The sequence below is a fragment of the Dreissena polymorpha genome, chromosome 13 (assembly GCF_020536995.1).
Source record: "Dreissena polymorpha isolate Duluth1 chromosome 13, UMN_Dpol_1.0, whole genome shotgun sequence".
Taxonomy (NCBI): domain Eukaryota; kingdom Metazoa; phylum Mollusca; class Bivalvia; order Myida; family Dreissenidae; genus Dreissena; species Dreissena polymorpha.
The window spans coordinates 52,144,906-52,169,894 of NC_068367.1; the positions used below are offsets into that span (position 1 = coordinate 52,144,906).

A 24,989-nucleotide genomic window follows, 5' to 3' on the forward strand; every position below is an offset into this window, starting at 1 on the left:
GTTTTCTTCACGGCATTTGCGTGTGTAAAAAAAACGTTAAAACAGGCCGACTTTGTCCGCGATTTACAGGCCGACTACGACCCTGCCATAAAATATTTTGACATGGTTAGAAACTGTAGAGGATCTTCTTTACAACGGTACCATTATAATTAATATCGGACGAATAATAATGCATTTATAACCATATATATCGGTTCCGGGTTTTATATAAAAGATTTCCGGGTTTTCCGGATATTTCCGGGTTTTATACATGCCCTTGATAACATTCTCCTAGCAGAGTTGTCGTTCGTGTTTCAACATTCAACAATGGCCGCCTTAATGAGAGTTTCGATTAAAAACTTTCTTACTGCATACATTGGATTGTTTTGCTATTTAGAAGCTGTCATTTAGGATATATGAATTATTTATTCACTAAATCTCCGCTTATGACAACAATAGTTGTGCATTATAAATTGTATTCGAGCATTTTGCGACTTATTGAATGACTATGATACCCGATATCAACATTTCATCGGGGATTTGCAGATCACCAAGCTGTCCTGAGATTCAACATTGATTTCAAACTTTTACTGGTTAGTACTCTTTCTTAGTTTTAGTACTTTTTATCATTTTAAAGTTAAATGAACTGTGTCACAGTAAAAGAGACATTAACCCTTTCAGTGCGTGACCGAATTTTAAAGGCCTTTGCAAACAGTTTGGTTCCAGAACGTGGCGTCTCATCTGGATCCAAACTGTTTGCTATTCTGATAGTATTCTTTGAAAAAAAAATGAAGAAAATGCTTATTTTACAAATTCAGCAGGAGACATTTTAGCAGACGACAAATTTCCCAGCATGCAAAGGGTTAAGGCGATTGTGGCCAGTTTTGATCTAGATCAGCCAGCAGTCGCTTGAAAGCTGTTTGCTTAAAAGCGTTTTTCTGACAATAACAAATAATTAAATTGGATACTGATTTGACTGCGCTTTTCCTGTGACCTGGCTCAAATAACAGAATTGTGATTAATCAAATTATTTATTTCGAACATTAATCAATTGTTTTTCTTGTCCCTCGGGATCAATGACTCCAGCACTTTCCTGTTGAGAATTGAATACTGCTAAAGGCGATGCTAGGGGGCGTGAGAGATGTTGCACCTTCCAGTATCGCTCGATTGTTCATTGTCGGCTCGGGTACTACGTACATGTACCCCGGGTACTCTTAAGTATACTTACCGGTACATGTATCCCGGGTACGGTAAATATACTAAAATGTACCCGGGAAATTTAACCCTAAATCAGTCGTTGTCGACCATTTTTTTGTAATATTTATATATACACATTTATGTCAATTTTCTGAAGAATGGCCTCTATATTATCGGAACACATACTCAAAAAGCATGTTGATGCAGTGTTTTTGAAGAGAAGTGTGTTTAAGATAATCGGTTGCGCGTTTTACGACATCGGATTTTGGGCGCGAATACAACTCGGGTACAGTCTAATATGGACCAAGTACAATTACGTTTATTTACCGTACCTGGGGTACATGTAAGTATACTTAGAGTACCCAGGGTACATGTAAATATACTTAACAGTACCTGGGGTACATGTAAGTAGTACCAGAGCCGACAATGACCAATCAAGCTCCATTATCCGTCATGAACCGACTCAAAAAACCGAGTCGGCAATATTTGACTAAATTTTTGGTTTGGTTGCTCTCGAGGGATCGAAAATTTCAGAATCTTCCTAAAAGCCCTACGGGTTCGATCCCCAGAAGCGACATTGAAAACTAGCATACTTTGTTATCTAAAAGGTTGCTAAACCTGATACACAATGATAATGTGAATTTTCTCTCACATGATGTTCATCAGTCATTTTATATAAAAACTTACAGCAGTAGTAAACAACTGGACAATAATTAATGAACACATCTTTCATTTGTCTTTGACACATTGATTTTGACATGGCCTAGATTTATATATGTGACTGGACTTTTCCAGCACTCTTGTAACAGAGCTAAAGTTTAAATGTACCATTGAAGATCGCCTAAATCCAGATTTGCTATTATAGACGTGTGGAAAGTTTTAAGGGTGTAAGCAAAAATTGGTCATTACCCAGAGGCCACAACTGTTCTATGACTGTATTAAAACAAGAAAAATCAGTGCCTGATTTAGATTTCCTTAGATAGTTCAATAAAAACTAATATCATAAGCCTGGTAACAGTTTAACGGTAATGCTACCAATGTGTCACACCAGGGCCTTGAATTTGAAATCTAGGACATGCATGGTAATTTCTTCATGAACTCAGGATACAGAATTGTATTTAAAGTCCTTAATTGACCTGGCTATAGTTCTCAGATTATTATAAGCTCAATCAGTATATTTATATCATTATTTATGCTTTGTGTATTGTAAACATATACACAATCATGCAGTTACATGATAGCAATAAATAATATCAAAGCTACCCATACTATAAAGGTCATTGACAAAGCCTATGGTCAAAATGTGAACACATTGAGTGTAATCGCCCTCTCGTGCCAGCAAAAACAACACGTTGACAGGTTGTCATTTTTTACAGTTCTACTTTCACTTTCATTTTGTGATATCTATTAACAATTATGTGGCTGAGAAAAATATCGCCATTGCTTTTTATGCTCCCGGTAGGGTGGCCTATATCAGTTGAACTGTCAGTCAGTCAGCGTGTCAGTCTGTCCGTCCGTCCGAAAACTTAAATGGCCATAACTTTTTTAATATTGAACATAGCAACTTTATATTTGGCATACATGTGCATCTCATGGAGCTGCACATTTTCAGTTGTGAAAGGTGAAGGTGAAGGTCATCCTTCAAGGTCAAATGTCAAATATAAAGCGTCTGTCTGTCTGTCCCAAAACTTTAACATTGGCCATAAGTTTTCAATATTGGCGTGCATGCGTATCTCATAGAGCTGCACATATTGATTGGTGAAAGGTCAAGGTCATCCTTCAAGGTCAAAGGTCAAATTTTGCAATATTGAAGATAGCAACTCCATATTCGGCATGCATGTGTATGTCATGGAGCTGCACATTTTGAGTGGTGAAAGGTCAAGGTCATCCTTCAAGGTCAAAGGTAAAATATATGGGTTCAAAGCTGCGCAGCTGTGGGCATTGTGTTTCACAAACACAGCTCTTGTTTAATATATTTTCTGCACATTTCTTCAAAAAAAATTTCTTCGTTAATTCAATCATTCCTGACAGACTTGTGTACATATTTCGCTTACATTTTGACGCGCGTAGGTAGGACCGCATTACCGCTTCCGTTATTGTGTATTCATACTATTGCCTTCGAGGAACTTATCTGATGTTTGACGGAAAGGGCCGAAAATGTGCGAGTGTGGGTCAAGTTTCCCACAGGTACTACTTTACCGTTCCCCCAATTTTTTTTCCGTACCTAAAATTTTTCGTACCGAATTTTTGTTCGTACCCAATTTTTTTTTTGTACCCAATTTTTTTTTTCATCCCCAATTTTTTGTTCGTACCCAAAAAATTTTCGGTCCCAATTTTTTGGTTCCTAAATATTTTTTCGTACCCAAATTTGTTTCCATACCCAATTTTTTTCGCAAAATTTTTGTACCAAATTTTTTTTTCGTACCAACATACACAATTGTGGTGATTGTGGTGATGTAGATAAACTTAACTTGATGCTTTTATATCCATCCTCTCAAAAGCATCGTCACACCAGTACTGTCAGTACTTTGATTATATTATCTGTTGAGGACTTCTAGACTGCATCTTCAATATGCTTACGTAGAATCGTATCATAACGGGAAAAACGCTATCGGTTTTAAACCTGTAGGTAATTGTTTCAGATTAATTCCACCATGACTATGATAAAACCCGGCTTAACAGTTGAAATGTTTAAGATTAAGTAACACAATAGTCACGGTGTTAATTTGATTGTTAAACAAACCATTTCCCCATCAAAATGTACGTTTGATTGATACGTGATTGGTTGTAATTAATAAATAAATCAGAAACAATGAACGATGTTTTACAGTAACTCAATACTCGGTAAAACATCAACTTTTCTGTCGTGTAAAAGCATACGCAGATTTTCAAAGAGCAATGATACTCAAGTTGTTGCAAATGTTGAACGGAAATATAATTCCGTTGATTTTGAATGTCCATCGTGCCTCAAAAGTTGATATTCTGATTGTAACTGAATCGAATTATTGTCTTCTACTGTTTGTTTTATTTGAATCAATACTATTTGATGTTTATGTGTAGTCAGAGGGCCAGATAAGATGCGTATTTGCGTAAAATACGCATGAAATAAAAGAAAGTACGCATATCTTAAAATTTTGTTGAGTTAAAAAACTCCTTGTTAAATTCGGATTACGCATCGTGTGCAATTTCAATGCGTATTTGCCGTTTATGCATGCATATAAATTCATATAAACATGACTGGTTCCCGTCATTGTGTCCACACCGGTAAAAACGTAGTGACATCACCATTTATGTATAGAATGTGGTTCCCGACCTAATTTACACCTCAGTCAGAACGGTATCATTTCATTTTGGCCCACGATAAGGGTCGATGTTGACACGACGGGCTCCCCTTTGCATTGTTGAGAATCGATAAACGCTTATGATGAAAACATTTGACATCACATTCGATAAAACCCGATTCGCCCAACTTCAAGCATATACTTTTTGCTGTCAGTTCATCTCTTGTGTGGCATTACGAAACACATTTTTCCTTCAAGCACTTATTAAATTGCAGCCAAAATACACATATAATAAACAAGTTTTACGGATACCACCCGCTTACCATTCAGATAACGTGACTAAGCACATGTTTTACCTGTTAGATATATTGAAATCCGGTTTGCAATCAATGAATCCACTTGAATCATAATGTAATGCGAAAACTTGCTGTTTGCTTGTTTTTCATATGACCGGCACAATCTGTGCCGTTCTGACCGGCAGTCTCTGTCCCAAAAGCGCGTTTCTTTTTGTGACGTATTCCACAACGTCTGTATGTGTTTGTGTTTTATTGTCGAGCCAGTTAAAAGTGGTAATTTTTTTAAGTCGACATCGTCAGTAATAACACCAAGTTAAAAAATAGTTCGCCCAATTATTGACAGTATATAAACAGATGTTATAAAATCGGTGCAGAGAAAGAAACATGACGGGAATAAGGTCACAAACAAAACTATTTCTAACTGCCAAACTGAAAACGAAAGTTTCCCGTGGCTAAAAATTGAAACGGACGGCGATGCAGGTGTAAGACTCAAATGTTCTTTATAGGAGACATTTAAAATGAATTCAGTTTGGGAAACTGTTGGCAGCTTATAATATAAGCCCAGGGCAAAACAACCCAGAAAAAACTGTTAAAAAAACAAAAGTAATTGCATAATTGTGTACATGACTGCTTGTTATAACGAGTTAATACTACATGTACAAATTATTATTAATTTTGATCCTTTGAACATAAATACTCCTTAAATTATCGGATTTTTAGTTTTACTCATCAATTAACAATTTCATGAGTGAAATACCCCTCGGCTGAAAAAATTATCTGGAGCTCTGTGTGTAGTTACAATTAGTGGTGTTAGGATTAATTCTCGGCTGAGTTTGAAGAGAAGCTAGCCATCACCGGTATACGTCATGAGTGTTGTGCATTAACATGATATTAACGTGATATCAAATTGGCATAAACATAACGATTGTTACGCTTTCTCTGAATGAGAGGTGTGGCCATGGTTATGTCAGTAGAGGAGGAAAACAATTTAATGGTTGAAATAACCGATAATGTACAGTTGTCTTGATATATAGCCCATCCCATTTGTTGTATAGATTTGAATTCACATTTGTAACAATAACCTTATCTTAATATTTTCTGTGACTTAACAAATACATGCAATCACGAAGTAAAGTTATTTCCCAAGCTTGTGTTGAAAATGAGTAATAAGCTTACAAAACAAAAGGTTACATGATACACCTTCATAAAAGTTAAAAATGAGTTATAGGCAATTAACAGAATGAGGAACAAAATACCAAAAAACGTTAACTATAACACTACGTGTTTGCTATGATTTAACTGACGTTCAAAACTAGTATTTTTTTATTAAAATGATCACATTGTTATACTTTTCTTAATGTGTCAAATTTGTTAGTGATATGAATACGTGAATAATCGTTCTTAATTTAAATAATAAAGATGACTGACTGTGTACTAAATAATTCGAGGTTCAAAATGAATCTTAATCGGCGATCGACAAAACCGTCTTTACCTGAAGCCAGAATAATGATAATTAATACAAAGACAATGAATACATAATGGCGATAGTTTATTTCATTTGATCAACAACATTGTTTCTCTATAAACATACCTAAATATGTGTGCCCCAAAACACAATACACTTTATACCAGATGCAAGATTGGTTATACATGCAAAACACTCAATGGGCTGGTAACACATGGTTTTCATCCTTTGTGACATTGCATTTCAACACATACTTAATTATTTTTTTCAAGAATATTTAATGTAACAAAAAATTTAAATGAAATCATGATCATGTTTATATTGTGATATTCCTGACATATTATTTTCATTTTTTATTATATAATAATTAAAAATCAATTGTATGAAAGAAAACATGTTTCCAGTGTTCCTTTTAAATGAAGCAACAACGTAAAATAGGTACTAAGATTCTTAAACATTTTCATAACTAAAATAACGACAGAAACGAGCTGCGTTTACGATCCATTCCATTAAATATTTTTTTGTTTATATAAATAAGTTCGTGTACTGGAGAATTTAACTCTCCAATTAAAATCATTGACATACAGCTGTATCATTGAATTAAGCGTGACAAATAGTATGGGTTTATGTTTCATTTGAGAATATTTATATCATCAGTATCAAACAATATTTTGTAAATGCAACGATTAACATAATGACATAATTAACAATTATACGAAGGTACAATATCAAATTTCTGTATAATGATTGCATCAAATTCAAGGCTCTCATGTTAATTATGTGTAACACAAAACTTGATTATAACGAACTAAGTGGATATTCAAAGAGCACTTAGACTGAAATTTTGTTAATTTGTGTGTACCAAATCATGCTTGCAAGCAGTCTTCCATTGGTTACTGCAGGTTTCAAAATGCAAACAAGGCTTCGTCAAACCAAATTGAATGTGTACGGCTATGCACTTATGATCATCGCTCGGGGTTTGACGACCGTGATGGCACTGATCCCAACTGATAATCTCGTTTGTGTACATGTTCTGAATTTGATTGCTCTCTGTTCGCCATACAGTCCATGCAGTCCATCCCGTCCATAACCCATCACCTGCGGATATTAAATAAAAAAGCTTTAAGATAACTAATACTTCCCACTCAATATTTATATTAGAACAAACAAATGACACATGTACTCAATGTATGAATGCATGTCCCCAGATTCAAGCTGTGGTAGAGCAAGATGTTACATAACTGTAAGTGAGCAGAACAAAGCATATATCTATCTGTGTACATCTACCTCGAATAGAGTCAAGGAATTCCTTGTCGTGATCTGTTGTCCATGTCAGAAGTGTCCCACCGACTGATTTACACGCATTCTGAAAGTAATTTAAATCTAATACATTAACCAAAATTTATAACGCATTAGTATAGCGACATGTCTCATTGTGATATGAAAATCTATCAATTTCACATCCATGTATGAATGTTTTATAATTCACATCCATGTATGAATGTTTGAGAATTCACATCCATGTATGAATGTTTTTAAATTCACATCCATGTATGAATGTTTTATAATTCACATTCATGTATGAATGTTTTATATTTCACATCCATGTATGAATGTTTTATAATTCACATTCATGTATGAATGTTTTATAATTCACATTCATGTATGAATGTTTTATATTTCAGATCCATGTATGAATGTTTTATAATTAACATTCATGTTTGAATGTTTTATAATTCACATTCATGTATGAATGTTTTATATTTCACATCCATGTATGAATGTTTTATAATTCACATTCTTGTATGAATGTTTTATAATTCACATTCATGTATAAATGTTTTATATTTCACATCTATGTATGAATGTTTTATAATTCACATTCATGTAAAATTTGTTGGATTCCATGGAATATCGATTGTAGTTCACTCGTGTTAATAAAAAATCATCCATGTAAGAATGTTATATTACTTGAAGTAACTTTTTGTGCATAATGGAAATATTCCCCCTCGCATTAACAGTTTACGAAAATCGCTTGAAATCCAAATGTTTGTAGTTCATCAGGTTATTTTTCCAAAATCATGTGAGTGTTACTCTTAACTGATATACTATAAGTGAAACCAGCAATCAGTGCTAAAGCGGTCATAATGATGTAAAAACACTCATATAGTTTAAAGTTTTAATATTTGCTTTGGTCTGTATCTTATTGTGCGTGTTTTTTTTTATTCCATACAACATCTTTAACATTGTTAAATTCGAAAAAAACAACAACAAACTAATACAATGATAATTTCAGATTTACAGAAATTTTTGGAATGATGGTAATTGGGAAAGAGCCCTTAAACTTGAATAATCCAAGTTATGATCTATAAACTATAATAAACATTGCACTGTTAAAAATGTAAACTACTTTGAATCACACTGCAAATTTACAATTAAATACTGTGTCGTATAACACATTGAATTACAGGAATATTTAGTTCATTGTACGTTATATCTTTTGTTGAGGGTATAATATGCATATTTGTGAGTACAAAAAATTGTAATGATCAAAATCGTGGCAAAATCAAACAACCAATACATAAGATCTACATAAAATAGACTATGAAACAGTAAAACATTGAAATTTAGTAAGAAACATAACATAAGTTACAACATCAGCCAATAACGAGATCGTCAATGAATTGGTCGGTATGTGATTGCGATCCTGTCAGTCTGATAGTGTCGTAGATCATATTGAGATCGTTTGATATAGTATTCGAGTAAAAAGTAATATTAATTATAAAAGTATTAACTTGTAAAACCAAATATTTATTTTAAAATGTTATATAAAAACGACCACATTATTGCAGTGTGTCTATTTTGTACTTATTATTCACACAATCAGTAAATAAAGATGCACTATAATTGTAAGGCTATTACTTGAAGGAAAGCCACTTTAATAGTTAGACATGGACACTTAAAACAATGTGAGAGTTGTTTAATCGATTAGAGTGTCATGCAACCTCAGGGTACCGCTGTACACATAATACATTGACAGAATCAAACGTTTTTGAAACGAGGCTTACATGTATGATTTTTTTCTTTGAAAACAATGTTGTCCGAAATCAACAACTACATTAATACATGTAACTGTGAATGTTTATAAATGCTTAATTTTACTTGAGACCAATGAGTCTTCAGAAGCGGACAATTTAACACCAATATATATATGAGCAATTAAAAAGGTGTATTTGCACCATTTCAATTGATATTTTGGGGGAAAGTAGCCGGCATCTAGATTGAATGCAACAGGTGAAATTGGTGGTGCTTCCGGAGAACACTGAGTTACTGTTTACATTTTCACTGCTAGTATAAATAAAGTTATCATGCATAGCATGTAATGTGAACATCTAACAAATATATTCTTTCAATCAAGAGAAACTGAGAATACTGCGTTATTTATAGTGTGTATATCGCTATGTCACCTATTTTCGCGATGTACTTTCGATTTCACATCGCGAAATTGTATTACCGAATATACTGAAAATATGAACTTTTTTAAGTAATAAAATATACAAGTCGTGATATTTTTATCATTATAAACTAATAATTGTAAAAAATACGGTATAACATTTTAGAACTTTTAGAACTTTTCTTTTTTCGTCAATCGCGGTTGACGGTCCCTTTAAATAAAGGACCAACTAATTTTTTATGATGATGAGAATGCAATACTGCTCCAGCAGCTTGAGTTTCACTTCTTTATAATGATATATTTTCTTTAATATCAGTTCAACAGGAAGTTCTTATATCAGTCGATGATAGGAGGTAGGTCATATTACTCGGAATCAACTATAAAGTATTTTAGTAAAATCGAATCAGATTCAACAAAACAAGCAATGCGATACCAAGATGTAATATATTCAAACAAATCCAACACAAACAGCAAAAAACATGTTTAACAAATATTAAGCGCAAGTGCTCATGACTTCATTATTAACACGCCAAACGACAAAAATCTTATTCTTTCTCGCTAAAAATGCAGCTTTTTAGCGATTTTTTCATTATTTCTTTAAAATCGGGGACGTACAGGTATGATAAACAGGAAAACATGTTATTGCCTCATCAGGCTCGGCACGAATAAAATAACGGCTCAGCACGCCTCGTCGTTATATTATTCTAAGCCTTGCGTGATATATTACAAAAAGATCAGACAGTTACCCTGTTACCTTACCCCTATGTTTCAAACAGTGATAAATTACAGTGAAATTATCGATAATATACACTTATTTCATGGATGCGCGGTGAACAGTCAAAACTGTTTTACCAAGGTATCAGGGATGACTTTGGTACTGTTGCCCGAGGCCGATTATTAAAAAATAATCAATTATCATTTATATAAGACATCAGGTAATAATTTGAATTATTACCTGATGTCTTATATAAATGATAATTGATTATTTTTTGCTATTTCCTCGTCGAAAAAGAAATTTACAATGTTTTCAACTGTTACCGGTGTATATCGAACTGTTGACCGGTCAACAGTTTGAACTGTTGCCCGCTGGAATAATGGCGTCATTTCGTCGAAAAAATGACGTCATTTTACAGTTAAACAGTGAAAATTATTTATTTTATCGATTACTGTTGTGTGTAAATAAAAATTTAGTTTGCTGTTATTTCTATGTTGGAAATTTGATCAGGTAATACAACACTTATTTCATGGATGCTTGGTGAACAGTCTTAACTGTTGTCCCTCCATATCAGGGCTGACATTTGGAACTGTTGCCCGAGGCCGATAGGCCTCGGGCAACAGTACCAAAGTCATCCCTGATACCTTGGGAAACAGTTTTGACTGTTCACCGCGCATCCATGAAATAAGTGTATACTGTTTCACTGTGAAATGACGTCATTCTTTTGACGAAATGACATCATTATTCCAGATAAATTATCCGGTTTAACTCTTTTACAATGTGAACGAATTGTGTTGGATTCGATGGAATATCGACTTTAATTTACTCGTGAACACAGAAAATTTATATTTTTCCTGATCACTCGTGAATTAAATCGACATTCCACCTACACCTACAAATATCCTCTATGCATAGACAGTTTGCAATCAAAAGACTTAAGCACTTAAGAAAATATTAACGTATAGGTGTCACTATTGCATAACGAAAATTTCTTAAAAATGACAAGGTGTAATTATCCGGCAGACTGTATATCGTTTCAATTTTCACGTCGTATTTTGCAAAACTATTACTCCGCAGCAACTATGATCGCCATATTAAGTATTGTATGTAAATAAGCACAATAGTTATAAATGTATCTTGTTTAACTGAAACATATATATGCTTGCCTTGTGGAAAATACTACAAGCATTTATAATTATGTTCAGCAAAAGATAAGTATAAGTTGTACGATATTTTCATTAATCTCTTTTTAAGCACAAAAAGTGTATGTTTCACTGAAACGGCTAATTCAATATGATTTATATATATATTCCGAATTCATATGCTTAAGAGCATCAATACATTTGCATGATTCAGAAGCTGTTAAATGTTCTACATCCACATAAAGAAAGCATGCAATATCATTGAATGGAATTTATCAGAACACAATACAAAATTCAGATCAATAGTAAACATAAACTGTGTTTTATAGTACATACCTTTGCTTCATCGGCTGTCATTTTGTTTTCCGCTAAGTAGTAGCATGAATTCCCAAATAGTGTCCAACCGTCTTTGCATGCTGAAACAAATGACCGCATTTTTAAAGTATAGTCCACCGAAAAGAAAACCTAATACATAGATAGTTGGACAACATTTCTACTGTAAAAGAAACCTGTGCATGAATAATATTGAACACTATAAGTTTTTCATGTAATTAGTGTTCATGTTTGAAAGAGCTCGGAACTTCGGAGTTCGTGTGAAATATCCGCTATCGATACTTGGTACTTGGGATCGAACATAAACGTACTCGATTTATTTCAGAGCGTTTACACGAGATCTCAGTAAACAAATTAAATGGTTTATAATTACCAAACTTTAATTATTTTACCAGGCTCACCATGATTTTGTTACATATTTTTCTCGGTAAAAGTATCCATAAGAAACAAATGTTCCATTCTGTATTGTTTATATTAGGGGACTGAGGATCTGAGGTAACGGAGCACGAAAATAACACAACATGTTAGCATAAACAATTTAAACATAAATTACGTGTGTAAATAATCAATAGAAACTCATACACTAATTATTATTATATAAAGCAAGTAAAATTCAACAAGTGTTCATAACAGCCGTTCTCTCGTTGAAGACCAGTGCGTCCTTTATTTGTTAAATTAACCTATTTATGCCTAGCGTCTAGAAAAAAGGCCTTGGCAAACAGCGTAGACCCAGATGAGACGCCGCATGATGCGGCGTCTTATCATGGTCTGCCGTGTTTTCTTAAAGGAATTTCTGTACGAAATATACTAGACCTCCCTAATTTTGGAAATAAAATGATCCAATTTTGAAGGATGGGAAAGTCCACTAGGCATAAATGGGTTAATGCACTAGTATTATCAACGATACGTTTTTAAAGATAAATCCTGTCGTATTTTATGTTTTACGAACAAAAAAGCGTATATTCAAAATTGTTTAAAAGCGACATAAATTAAAATTTGCTGGTCTAGTTAGTATAACGAATTAATATATTGTTTAGTAATTGTATCGGATAGAATACCGCCGTGTTACAACATAGACTGTGGATTACAATTATCGAATAAAGCTTACCTTGGACACATTTTGGTTTTGGTGCCCATGTCCCATTTCTACATTGACTTATGTCACTTCCGCCGCTTTCTATTTTAAACCATTCGTTACAAACCACCTGCTTCCGGTTGCCCTCCCTGTTCATGTTTCCAAGAACGATTCCGTTAGCCACACTGACGAATTCATCGCACTCTGTAAACACAAGATACATAGTATCAACACCCAATCGTGATACATCGGCTATCTCGGATTCCTCCGTAAGATAGGCCTCGTGGCTAACGGTCGCCATCTTGCCGTGTATTACTACTTTACTCACCAAAAGATTATCAGTCTATTGTTATGAGGCTGTAAACGATGCGCGTTGAACTAGCGCCAAACTTTTTACCGAAACTTTGATATTAAGAGCACTATTAACGTTCATTTGTGTTGCATTTTGACCTATTATCCAAATGATTTACTGTTCCATTATTATTTAATCACCCTATTATCCAATTTTTAAGATGAAATTACAGGTACAAAACCAACCAAACCGAACGTGAAACGGTATGCATTACGTTTCGCGATGTAAACATTAAATATTTGTTCAGTTTGAGGAAGCGAATCGATCATAGACGATGGAATATGTATGCAATACAGACTATCATTGCCGATTGTAGTACTGGCTAAAAAATACCCTTGATGACAGGTCATGTATAGAACGTTAATCAAAATAGTGACCATAAATCACTACAAATGTCTGGGTTGATCATTAATATAACTAATGCACGTTTCTGATATGATTGCCTGCATCTGGTTGTAAATACCATGATATTGATAAATTAAAACTTTTTTTTCATTAATTAAGTACATTTCGTGTGTTATTATTATCATTTATGTACTATAGAATTATATCATTATCATCATTAAAAATTTTAAAATTGAAAAAAATCTTATATTATCATGATTACTTTAAAGTAGAATTTTTAAATTTTACTCATTATTTTTAATAAATTTCCATAATTGCTTGATTCAAAATAAAATGTATTAATAAGGGTTTAATTTTTTAGTTTTAACCTATTTTTAGTTCCATTAAATTTCAATACGTAACTACGTACATGTATTTGAAATGCTCTTGAGTTCGTTTCCTGGGCCTAGAAACAGTACCTGGGTGTCTCTTGGAGATTTCTTAAGAATGCTCCCACACTGGGGATCAAACCAGTGACCTCCAGATCATTAGTAGGATACCACATCCAGTACACATCAGCAACCTTCAATTATTTTAGTCTTGCAGCATTATATGATATAATGTTGCTACATAATTTTGGAAAATGATTTATGTGCAGTACTAATTAAATCTAAATGCATACAATTTTAATTGTGTATAGTGTGTGATTATTAGATACAAATTCACTTTTTTACAGGTATACTGGATGATGAAAGACTGATAAGCATAAAATTGACAACTCATCTCCCAAATGATACTTTGTGTGGCTCATTCTCAGAACAAACCCACAGTCACTGAGTCAGTGAGAAAACTACAGTGTAAAAAGACCACTTAATTGTGACAATTATGGCTGACCAAGCAAATGTTATCATTTAAAATAAAGAAAACTTCCAGTTCAATATACATTTTATACCAATTATGACATTCACCAACACAATAATTCTGAGGTTGATTTTCCCAAAATTGACTGTTACAATTGGATACTGTTTTAAGCTTTGTCTGAAAATAAGTCTTAAATGATGTAATAGAAACATACATATTTAATTTTCAGTTTACAAGTACATATATATACATATATTATAATACCTTTTTATCAATGGTCAATCAATTTAAGTTTAACTAATATACATGTATATATTCATGTTTATGCTTTGAATTTTTTCTATTGAAGCCAAATTAATATCCCATTACATAAATCAATATCACAGCAGTATTCCTTGTTTGTCTGCAAGTACTGCAGAAATCAGGGATTATTAGTTTACTGAGTCAGCCTTGATCTTTATATTATAATTGTTAAAACAGATTAAGATGTGTATTATTATAAATACAATTGAGAATGCATCACGATTAAAAATTATACAGGCATAAATTAATAGAGAATCAATAACAATCATAAACTGTGCAATTTTTTAGCTCCACTGGCCAAAGGTCCTGTGTCCGTCGTGCGTGCGTGCGTTAACTTTTCCTTTAAACATCTTCTTCTCCTAAAATACTGGTCCAATTCTGAGGAAATTTCTCAGGAATGTTCCTGGGGTGAACCTCTTTCAAATTTGTTCAAATTATGCCCCTGGGGTCAAATTTGACTCTGCTCCGGGGGTTACAAAATTGAAAATGTGCTTATATAAGGCCTTTTTTGTGAAAACTTCAAAAATCTTTTGTCCATATCCATCGGGCCTAAGGCTATCAAATTTGGTATGTAGTCACATCTAAAAGTCCTCTACCAAATTTGTTCAAATTTTATCCCTTGGGTCGAAGTTGACCCTGCCCCGAGGGTCACAAAATTGAACATATGCTTATATAATGCCTATTTTGTGAAAACTTATTTTTTTTTCATGTTTATAACCATTAGGCCTAGGGCTACACAATTTGGTATGTAGTGACATTGTATAGTCCTCTACTTAGTTTGTTCAAATTATGCCCCAGGGGTCAAATGTGACCCTGCCCCGGGGGCCACAAATCGATTATATGCTTATATAGTGCCTATTTTGTGAAAACTTAAAAAATCTACGTGTCCTTAACCATAAGGCTTAGGGCTACTAAATTTGGTATGTAGTGACATTTAATAGTTCTCTACCAAGTTTTTTCAAATTATGCCCCTTGGGTCAAATTTGACCTTGCCCCGCGGGTCACCAAATTAAACATTATATACGCTTATATCTTGCTTATTTTGTGAAAACTTTTAAAATATTCTTGTCCTTAACTCTAGGACCTAGGGCTACCACATTTTGTATGTAGTGAGATATAGTAGTCCTCTACAAAGTTTGCTCAAATTATGCCCCTGGGGTTAAATTTGACCCAGCCCAGGGGGTCACAAAAGTGTACATGTGCTGAAATAGGGCCTATATTTAAATATTTGCACATGCCGATAATATTTGTTTCAGCCTTTTTTCAGCATTGGAGCGATACAGGGCCATCATGGCCCTCTTGTTCAGTATTGTGTGAAAGGATTTGAAGTAATTATGTGTTTTTGAAATATGATTTATGTGAATTTGAATAAATATATAAACGTTTGGTGATTTTCTCAGACAAAACTGTTAATAACATATTCAGAATGTATTATTGTAATATGCAATTGATTTTTTAGTACAAAAAGCACTTCCCTGGCATTTGTATTTATAGTAATTGCATATTTTATCATTCTGGCAGCATTTATAAGCTGTGTTCATGCAATCATGGACACGGTTTCATTTAAAAAATCAAATCAAATAAAACATTTAGTTTTGATGGAAAATCACTCATAAATTAAAACAGCATATTATACATTATTGAAAAGATTATTTCAAGCTTGATGTCATATTCCAACTTTGCATAGTGTAGTTAATCGAACATTGTATTGAGCTGTCTGGGAATTAGCTATATTTTTTAAGAAATGTAGGTTGTATTATACAAAATGCATTATTTCTGCCACAAGTAGACCATATAAGGCCTTCTTCTACTAAATAGGCACTGGTATGAACTTGACACTGTTTTTGATGCACATACAAAACTTTAATTATTAATACACAGTCTTTTTCCAAGTTTTTGTTCGACGTTTTTTTGCAAAAGAGTGTCTTAATGCATTTGAAAATATACTTAAAACAAACTAAAAATGCATTTTAACATACTTTTTCCTTGTAAAGTGTATTTGGGATGATAAAAAATACACTTGAAGAGTATTAATGCTGGAAAAATGCAGAAAAAAACAACACACATTTGTTTCTGTTAGAAGTGTATCTTGTCTGCATTTTTAAGTGTATTAAATGAAGATAAATACTATGCCAATACTGTTTCATGTAATGGACATTAAATGCACTTTTTCATGTAAATAAATGCTTTAGTGAATTGAAATCATCTTTTAATAACGTTTTAACATTTAATAATACCCTTTTATATAAATTTTCCTTTGAAATGTGACACTTTAATGATTTTTGCACCACTAGTAAGAGATATAATTTGTGCTCATATGCTTTATCATTACACTATATAATATCATTTGTTGTATGAGAATTACCCGTAAAATTCATGTGAAAGCTCAAGAGGTAAATAGCAACGAGCTACATCCTGCTCCTTTTTACATGACTTGATGGTATTTAGTCCCCAATTTTACATGGCCAAGTGCAAATGTGCAGATTTGACAAATAAGTATTAACTGGGATCTCATAGGCAGACTTTCATCTTACTTGTATTTAAAAGGGCCTTTTCACGTTTTGGTAAATTGACAAAATTTAAAAAAGTTGTTTCAGATTCGCAAATTTTCGATTTAGTTATGATATTTATGAGGAAACAGTAATACTAAACATTTACCATGCTCTAATATAGCCATTACATGCGTCTTTTGATGATTTAAAAACGTGAAAATTATAAAGCTTTGCAACGGGAAACGATTGAATAATTTGGAGAGTTCTGTAATGTGTTATATTTTGTGAAACTACGAGGATAACTTATAAAATACATCGTGCATTGTATGCGGAAGGATGGTCAAGGGGTCTTAGTAGGAAAAATTTTACGCCAGGACTCCAGGGATCAGTGGTACGAGCTCTGTTGAGGGTTACTTTTTTCTTTTTTAAATTTTATTCTCGATTTTTTACTGGAGCTTTTTAGAGCAAATTTTTAAAGCAAATGTTTACATTTATCAATAGAAAGCATTTAATGACAAACTTCAAAACATGCAAAAATCTGTGAAAAGGCCCCTTTTATTTAATTCATGATCTGAATTGCTCTTTGGCAAATCTTCATTGGTCACAGTTTTCAACTGATTTTTTTTCACTATATATTTTCATTGTTTATCAGACAACATCTCTCTTCAAAAGTTTAACATGATTTATTGGTTAATTTAGAAACAAGATCAATAACATAAATAACATAAAATGAAAAAATGTGTAATGGTAAAAATGGCAGCAAAAAAGCACTAGATTATGTGCCTTAAATCTGAGATGATATGGTGATGTATTGGAATTTCTCATAAATAATGTGTCCCATAGTTGTAACTTGTATAGTCGCATGCATGCGTGGTGTCAATGTCACAATACCAATTAAAGCCTGTATATATATATATATGTGTTGAAAAGTTAACATGCAATAAAGTTACTGTAATTAAGTGACAGTTTTACTGATTTGGTTGGAAGATATATAATGGTTTGTGCAGAGGACAGTAGCAAAACAATTAAGAGCTTTCTCCATAGGATGACATGTGCCACCGATAAACGCTTTGATAGAAGTTATGAGCATTTTCGAAACCTAAACGCATTTTTCAAAACCTAAACGCAGACCCTAAGTTCAGGGTCAAGGAACAAAATTTGTGTGCGTATGGAAAAGCCTTGTCCATATTCATTGTACACATGCATACCAAATATGAATGATACATCTGAAGCAACATAGAATTTATAGGCATTTTTCGAAACCTAAATGCAAAGTGTGATGGACAGACAGACGGACGGACAGTGCAATCACTATATGCCCTCCTTCGGAGGCATAAAGATGTGTTTCCCATTGTTTTGGTAAATTAGTAATGTAGTTAAAAGAACAGAATCATCAATTATTATAGTTTATTTATTATAAAGTGTTGCTGGCATATTGGATGTGTTCATCTAGCTATAAGAAGGTCCCTGTTTTATTCCCACTGGCACTGTCAGAGTGAGGGTTCTCAAAATCTTTAAACAAAATGAATAAGTACAGATAGGATTGAGAAAGCATTGTTGATATGGGGGCTAAACACCTGAAATCAAAGCGACCCATGTTAAAGGCCGAGGCCAAATAAACCAGAGGCAGCATGAGCCGGCTATACTCTGAACAAGTATTGTTTCTACTCAGGAAACTGGCTTTAGTGTCTTACTAAGCTTTAGACTTTGAGTTTCAGTGCAATCTATCTAAAATAAATTGGTTAAAATAAATAATAATTTGTAAAAAAAAACAATCTGCACAAATTCAATTATTTACTTTACCTGTGTGCAGGAATTTTTTCAGTGTTGATGGTTTGTGAACTATGTCAAAAGCACCATAGCTATGAAACACTTGTATTTTAAATATTGCAATGCTCCACAGAAATGATGTTGATGATAATTCTACACGATGACGAATTATTAGATATATTTCTAAATTCCATTCCCATCAACAATTCCACTACCAGTTCAAATGCTACGTAGATCTACACAGTTGAAAATAACGCTATTCCACTCAACAACCGTGACACATGTACTCATTTTTTCAACTTTTCGCAATTAAAATTGTCTTCTACTGTTTATATTGTTGTTGTTGTACTTTTGATAGTAGTTCGAAAGATGGCGACCATTAACCCAGAGATTGATTTATGAAATAAATCGTCTGCTGATCCAGAGTGTATCAACACCGTTTGATTATTGAAGGATCCCATGAAACAAAAGACATCTTTTTACGTCTTTTTATGGTTGTTAAGACGTTGTTCTGCCCAGAACAACGTCTTAACAACCATAAAAAGACGTCTTTTGTTTGCTGGGATGCTATTACTTAAAATGTGGCTTTAAAGGGACATTTTAACGTTTTGAAAAATTGAAACAAAATTGGAAACAAGGTTTCAGATGAAAATGTTCGTTATAGTTATGATATTTGCGAGGCAACAGTAATACTGAACATTTACCATGCTCTAAAATATTCATTAAATACATCATTTGATGGTTATAAAGTCTGAAAAATATATATAAAGCGTTACAAACGCTAAACGATTGAATAATTTTGAGAGTTCTATTGCTATCGTTATACTGTGTGACATAACGAGGATTGCTTATATATTGTACGAAACACGCCTCAATAAGTTAGTACAGACGGCCGAATAGTTTAGGCGCTGTTTTATTACTCCAAGTATCAGTGGGTCAAGCCCAATTGAGGATTTTTTCTTTCTTTAGTTTTATTATTGTTTTTACACTGGAGCTATTAAGTTAAATTGTTTATATTTAAAAAATCTTAAACATTAATTGACAAACCTCAAAACAAGGCAAAATCATCGAAATATCCCTTTAAATTTGGTTATTTTCTTTTTCTTTTTCAGAACATTTACAAAAACTCATGCGGTAAATAAAACACGTTAAAGATTATAATGAATTAAATATGTGAAAATGCTTCTCTGTACATTAAATTAATATAAATATTGCTTTAAATGTTTATGAAAAAAATTAGATATTGAAATTGTACTCTGAAATTGTACCGTTAAGTTTCTCCAGTTCAACATCAGCAAAGTTTATTCCTGTTAGATTAGCTTTGTAGATTACGGCACAATCGCCTCGAGTGCTTTGCATTTTCTCCCATGAGGTCATATTGTTGTAAAGACTGCACAACATCAGATTCTTTACAAACGCTAAACCTTTACACCAGTCCTTCTTCGAGCAATGCGCTGCACACTTGCGTAGGCTGACATCCTTTCCAACTAGAAACACGTGCCCCAAGTTTTCCGTCTGGCATTCTTCAAATTTTATTAAAGAAGTTAACGTTGGCGCTTTACCCGCATGATATTGTTTCGTTACCAATAGGTGAACAAGAATTATGATCCTCATAACTGATATTTTGTTCAGCATCCTTTCCTGTAAAATTAACAGAGGCACAATTATATTGGTTGAGCAAAACATAAAACGTTCACCATGTTGCCTGGCACTATGCACAGATACATATGCAGTACATATTATACACACCTATGTTTGCTGTTTGATGTAAAGCAGAATTAATGTCAATAAGATGAAGAACAAACTAAGTTTATAGCTGGCACACTTATATGATAGTCCATATAAACGAACGCCCAGAGCCTTTTATAATTTTTGCTGTGACGGCTAAGGGAGTGCATATGAGTCGCGTTCTGAGAAAACTGGGCATAATGCATGTGCGTAAAGTGTCTTTCAAGATTAGCCTGTGCAGTCCGCACAGGCTAATCTGGGACAACACTTTACGCACATGCATTATGCCCAGTTTTCTCAGAACGCGACTCATAGAAACCCCTTCATAAACACAACCACAGTGCTCCGCAACTGATCAGTGTGCATCGCTAAACAGATTTCTTTCGTGACCAATTAAGGAAAGCTATGACAAACTTTAAAAAACCCATTAAATTTATGGAAAAAAATGCGTTTCGTGACATCAACGCAGGAAAAGTTTATAATGAATCGCCTGTGTCTTGTTCTGAGAAAACTGGGCTTAATTCATGTGCGTAAAGTGTCGTCCCCGATTAGCCTGTGCAGTCCGCACATGCTTATGAGGGACGACACTTTCCGCTTTTATGGTATTTTTAGTTTGAAGGAAGTCCCTTTTTACCGAAAACCCTTCTTACCGAAATTCAAGTTTAAGCGGAAAGTGTCGTCCCTGATTAGCCTGTGCGGACTGCACAGGGTAATCTGGGACGACACTTTACGCACATGAATTAAGCCCAGTTTTATCAGAACAAGACACAACCGCCTTCATTCGTAAGAAGACTCTAAAGAATAAACAAGAGGTCGTATGTAGTGTTTTCAAAAGGAAAGTTTCAATACTACGCTTATACAAGCAATTGAAAGTAAAACTAATAAATTAAAACTATAATAACATTTCAACTATCAATCTAGTGATATTTTTGGTACATAATGCAGTAAATATTTGTTTATCAAAAGTCAACAAATGCGCCTCTGTTTTTTTTTGCAGCAAAACCACTTATGTTATTCGTTCTATATCCACAACAAATCGCGAGGCATGTTTTAATAACGTTTACAGAAAGACTTTCTTTTTTGTCTTGTTGTGATTAATTTTGTTTTTTAAATACAAAAATCACAATTAGCATGATATTAAAATTACTAACTTCGAAAATTGAAACCAAACTGCTTATCACTTTTTATATATGCTTACATTGAAATACATGGTTTTACTTTTTTTACTAATGGCAATTGGAATTTCATATAAAATAAAAAATCGACATGTAGTAAATTCTAATTAACAAATAAAAGAAACTCTAGCTTACGTTTGAAAATACGTCAACTTACTCCATATATGATAACTATTTTAAAACATCACTCCGTATGAAGTAGACGCGCGCAATTACAAAATGCTAGTTCAGACAACACATCAGTATCGGATATTGAAACTATTGACAACTCTCTTCGTGCGAATGTCGCAAATGAAAACCCTGAAGTTGAATGCCAATATATACAGGTGACGTGACAACCATGATAATTCAAATCATGCGTATCAAGCAGGTAGTGATTTGTTTGTTAAAACATACACATTTTTTTAGTGTCATTACTATTCACGTAAAAACTATCGTCTCTGCCTTCTTTTAAAGTTTGTGACAATGTTATATGTCGTTTAACATTTAAATCTAACGTGCCTTCATACGTTTTACCCTTTACCACTAAGATACGTATTTTGACGCAATTGTAGTCCCTTAGAAAGTTACATTGAATGCAAGACCTTTCTTGCTAGATTCAATTTTTAAAGGTTTCATTTCCAACCTGTAGATACTGATGAGCAGCAAAGAGCATAAGACCGGAACAGACTGCAAGTTAGTCGCACGCTGCTCTAGTTGAATGCTGTTTGCAAATAGCCATTTTCACTTTGTGTCTGTATTTAAAGTGATATTATGGGCATCTAACAGTTTATAGGTGTCTATCGCAACCGTTGTTTATTTTTGGTGTATTCACTTAATATACACTTTTATTATATACCTGTTTAATGCTTTTAACAAAATACAACTTGTATCAATCGTTGAAATAAAAAATCCCGTTTGTCGCTTCTCGCGGTTTCCAATTCCGTATTACCATACTAGCCGGACTACTTTCTTCGACCCATTTAATGACATCACATTACGGGCACCGAAAATAGGAAACCTCTATAGACTATTATATTACATTACGAAATATATTAGGTAGTACATCGTGTGACCTCATTTATGTGACGAAACACAAGAGTTTTATTGAAACTCGCTGGAATTTAAGTTAACTATTTGTTTAAAACATCGAACGAATGCAAAACGTTTTTTGGAGTGTGTGTTTATCGTGCATAAATGTAAATTTCGATATGAATACAATATAATAGTGTGGTTTAAACTAAGTTTCGATAAAGACATGGAATAGATCTAATAGAACGGGAAATGCATATCGTTTCAACGCTTTTGTAAACATCAGATCACAGTTGTCAACTTAATTGTTATAAACATTGGATTAACGATGTCATTAAGGTAAGCGTGTCGGAATCCTATGTTTTCCCGGTTCAAATGATTACACGGTAATATACATAAACTGTACTCCGTCGAGTGACTAGTGTGATTACGTATCACACGAGAGGCGGAGCCTCAAGTGTGATGCGAAATAGCACACGCCACGAGCGTAATATTCCATAAATATTTGTAAATGCAGCATCAACATACTAAAATACTTTCCCGGAAAGAGAAAAATAATGCATTTTAATATCGACCGTACTTTCGATTTGACAACTGACGACATAAATGATTCGATTGACGATGTGAATCTAAATGTAGTTTTAGTGCAGATTCGTTCATACGACATAAATATACTATTTTGTCTTACAGATCATTTTGGCTTAGTGGACTCACCAGTCATGTAAACTATCGAATATAATATATACTTTTTTATAAACAACTGGTAGCAAGATGAGTTGCAAATAATTAGTCAGTAACAACATTATAACTAACTCCATTGACCTGTTAATTCTTTTCAGCTCAGTTCAACAGTGAAAAATGACAATAATATAACTTTAATTAAGATGTTACATAGGAAAGAAATGCGCTTCTTAGAATTAGAAGATGATGCTTTAGCGAGCCCTATTTTTCTTTTTCGGGCCGAACCGGATAAACTTTCTCCATCTTGGCACCAACCATGTATTCGATTTATCCTGCCGCATGCCGTTGACACATTTTATCAAAGACAAATGATTAATTGATATAACAATTCTTGTCGGGCCTCCTACATTCCTGACGACCGAATAACTACCGATTGTGTCACGTAAAAAAAAAGTTCCACATTAAACTGTTCCTTTTTATACTTTCCTATTAAAAATATGAGAAGAAATAAAAACGACTCGATAATGTGATATTTTTCTTGGTACAAAAATGAAAACAAAATGCAGCAGAAAAACAATAACTAAATTTTATTCACCTTAATGACAACTTTAATCCATTGCTTATAACAAAACATTACCAACGATATACACATCCATTTTCTGTTCTTCCATCCCTTTGTCAAAATCCATTTCGAAATGTATTTTAAACCACACTATTTTTTGATAGCGTTTGTATCGAATGCTAACCATTCTGACCCAAATTCCTGTCGTAGAGAATTATTTTATTCCTATCGAAGTTAACACTTATGAATGACAAACACACAATCCGGAATACGTTTATGATTCGTTCGATGCTTTAAATTCTTTGAAAAAATACTGTTAAAACCACCACGTCAAAATTGTTGTCCCTAAAATCCTGAGAGAAACTAGATAGTATGTTTTGTCTGAGAAATGACGTCACACTAGATACGTCATAAATTGCGTCATCAAGTAAATGAAAATGATAAATACGGAGAGCTGGTTCTGTGATATGTTTTAAAGGAGAAAAAAGGATGATATATAATATAACGATAACATCCATGATGCGTCCCAATAAATTTCAAAGGTCAAATATTAGAACACGTTAACATTTTAATCGGCGCGTAGGAATACATACTTACGGTTAGATCACGGTCACGTGATGTACTGCCGGATATCAACTAGTTTATCCGACCCTGCTTTATTTGGTCAATTTTTGCAACAGAGGCAGGATAACAATACATATATGCTAGTGTACGTGTTGCTGTTTAAGGGAAATGTCACACACATGGATACACACTTTTATTTTACATATTCTGAACATAAGAAATGTATATC

The 24,989-nt window shown here is 33.4% G+C and overlaps 1 protein-coding gene across 1 annotated transcript; it reads right to left on the reverse strand.

The window, feature by feature from the left end:
• Nucleotides 1–6,287: 6,287 nt before the first annotated feature.
• On the reverse strand, nt 6,288–24,564 carry LOC127856298 (uncharacterized). Its single transcript, XM_052392411.1, has 6 exons — nt 24,523–24,564; nt 20,308–20,680; nt 12,971–13,141; nt 11,866–11,945; nt 7,506–7,584; nt 6,288–7,316 (listed from the first exon to the last, which is right to left on the reverse strand). The coding sequence occupies exons 2-6, from the start codon at nt 20,672–20,674 to the stop codon at nt 7,066–7,068; spliced, it is 948 nt and encodes a 315-aa protein (XP_052248371.1). The 5' UTR covers nt 20,675–20,680; nt 24,523–24,564; the 3' UTR covers nt 6,288–7,065.
• Nucleotides 24,565–24,989: the final 425 nt, after the last annotated feature.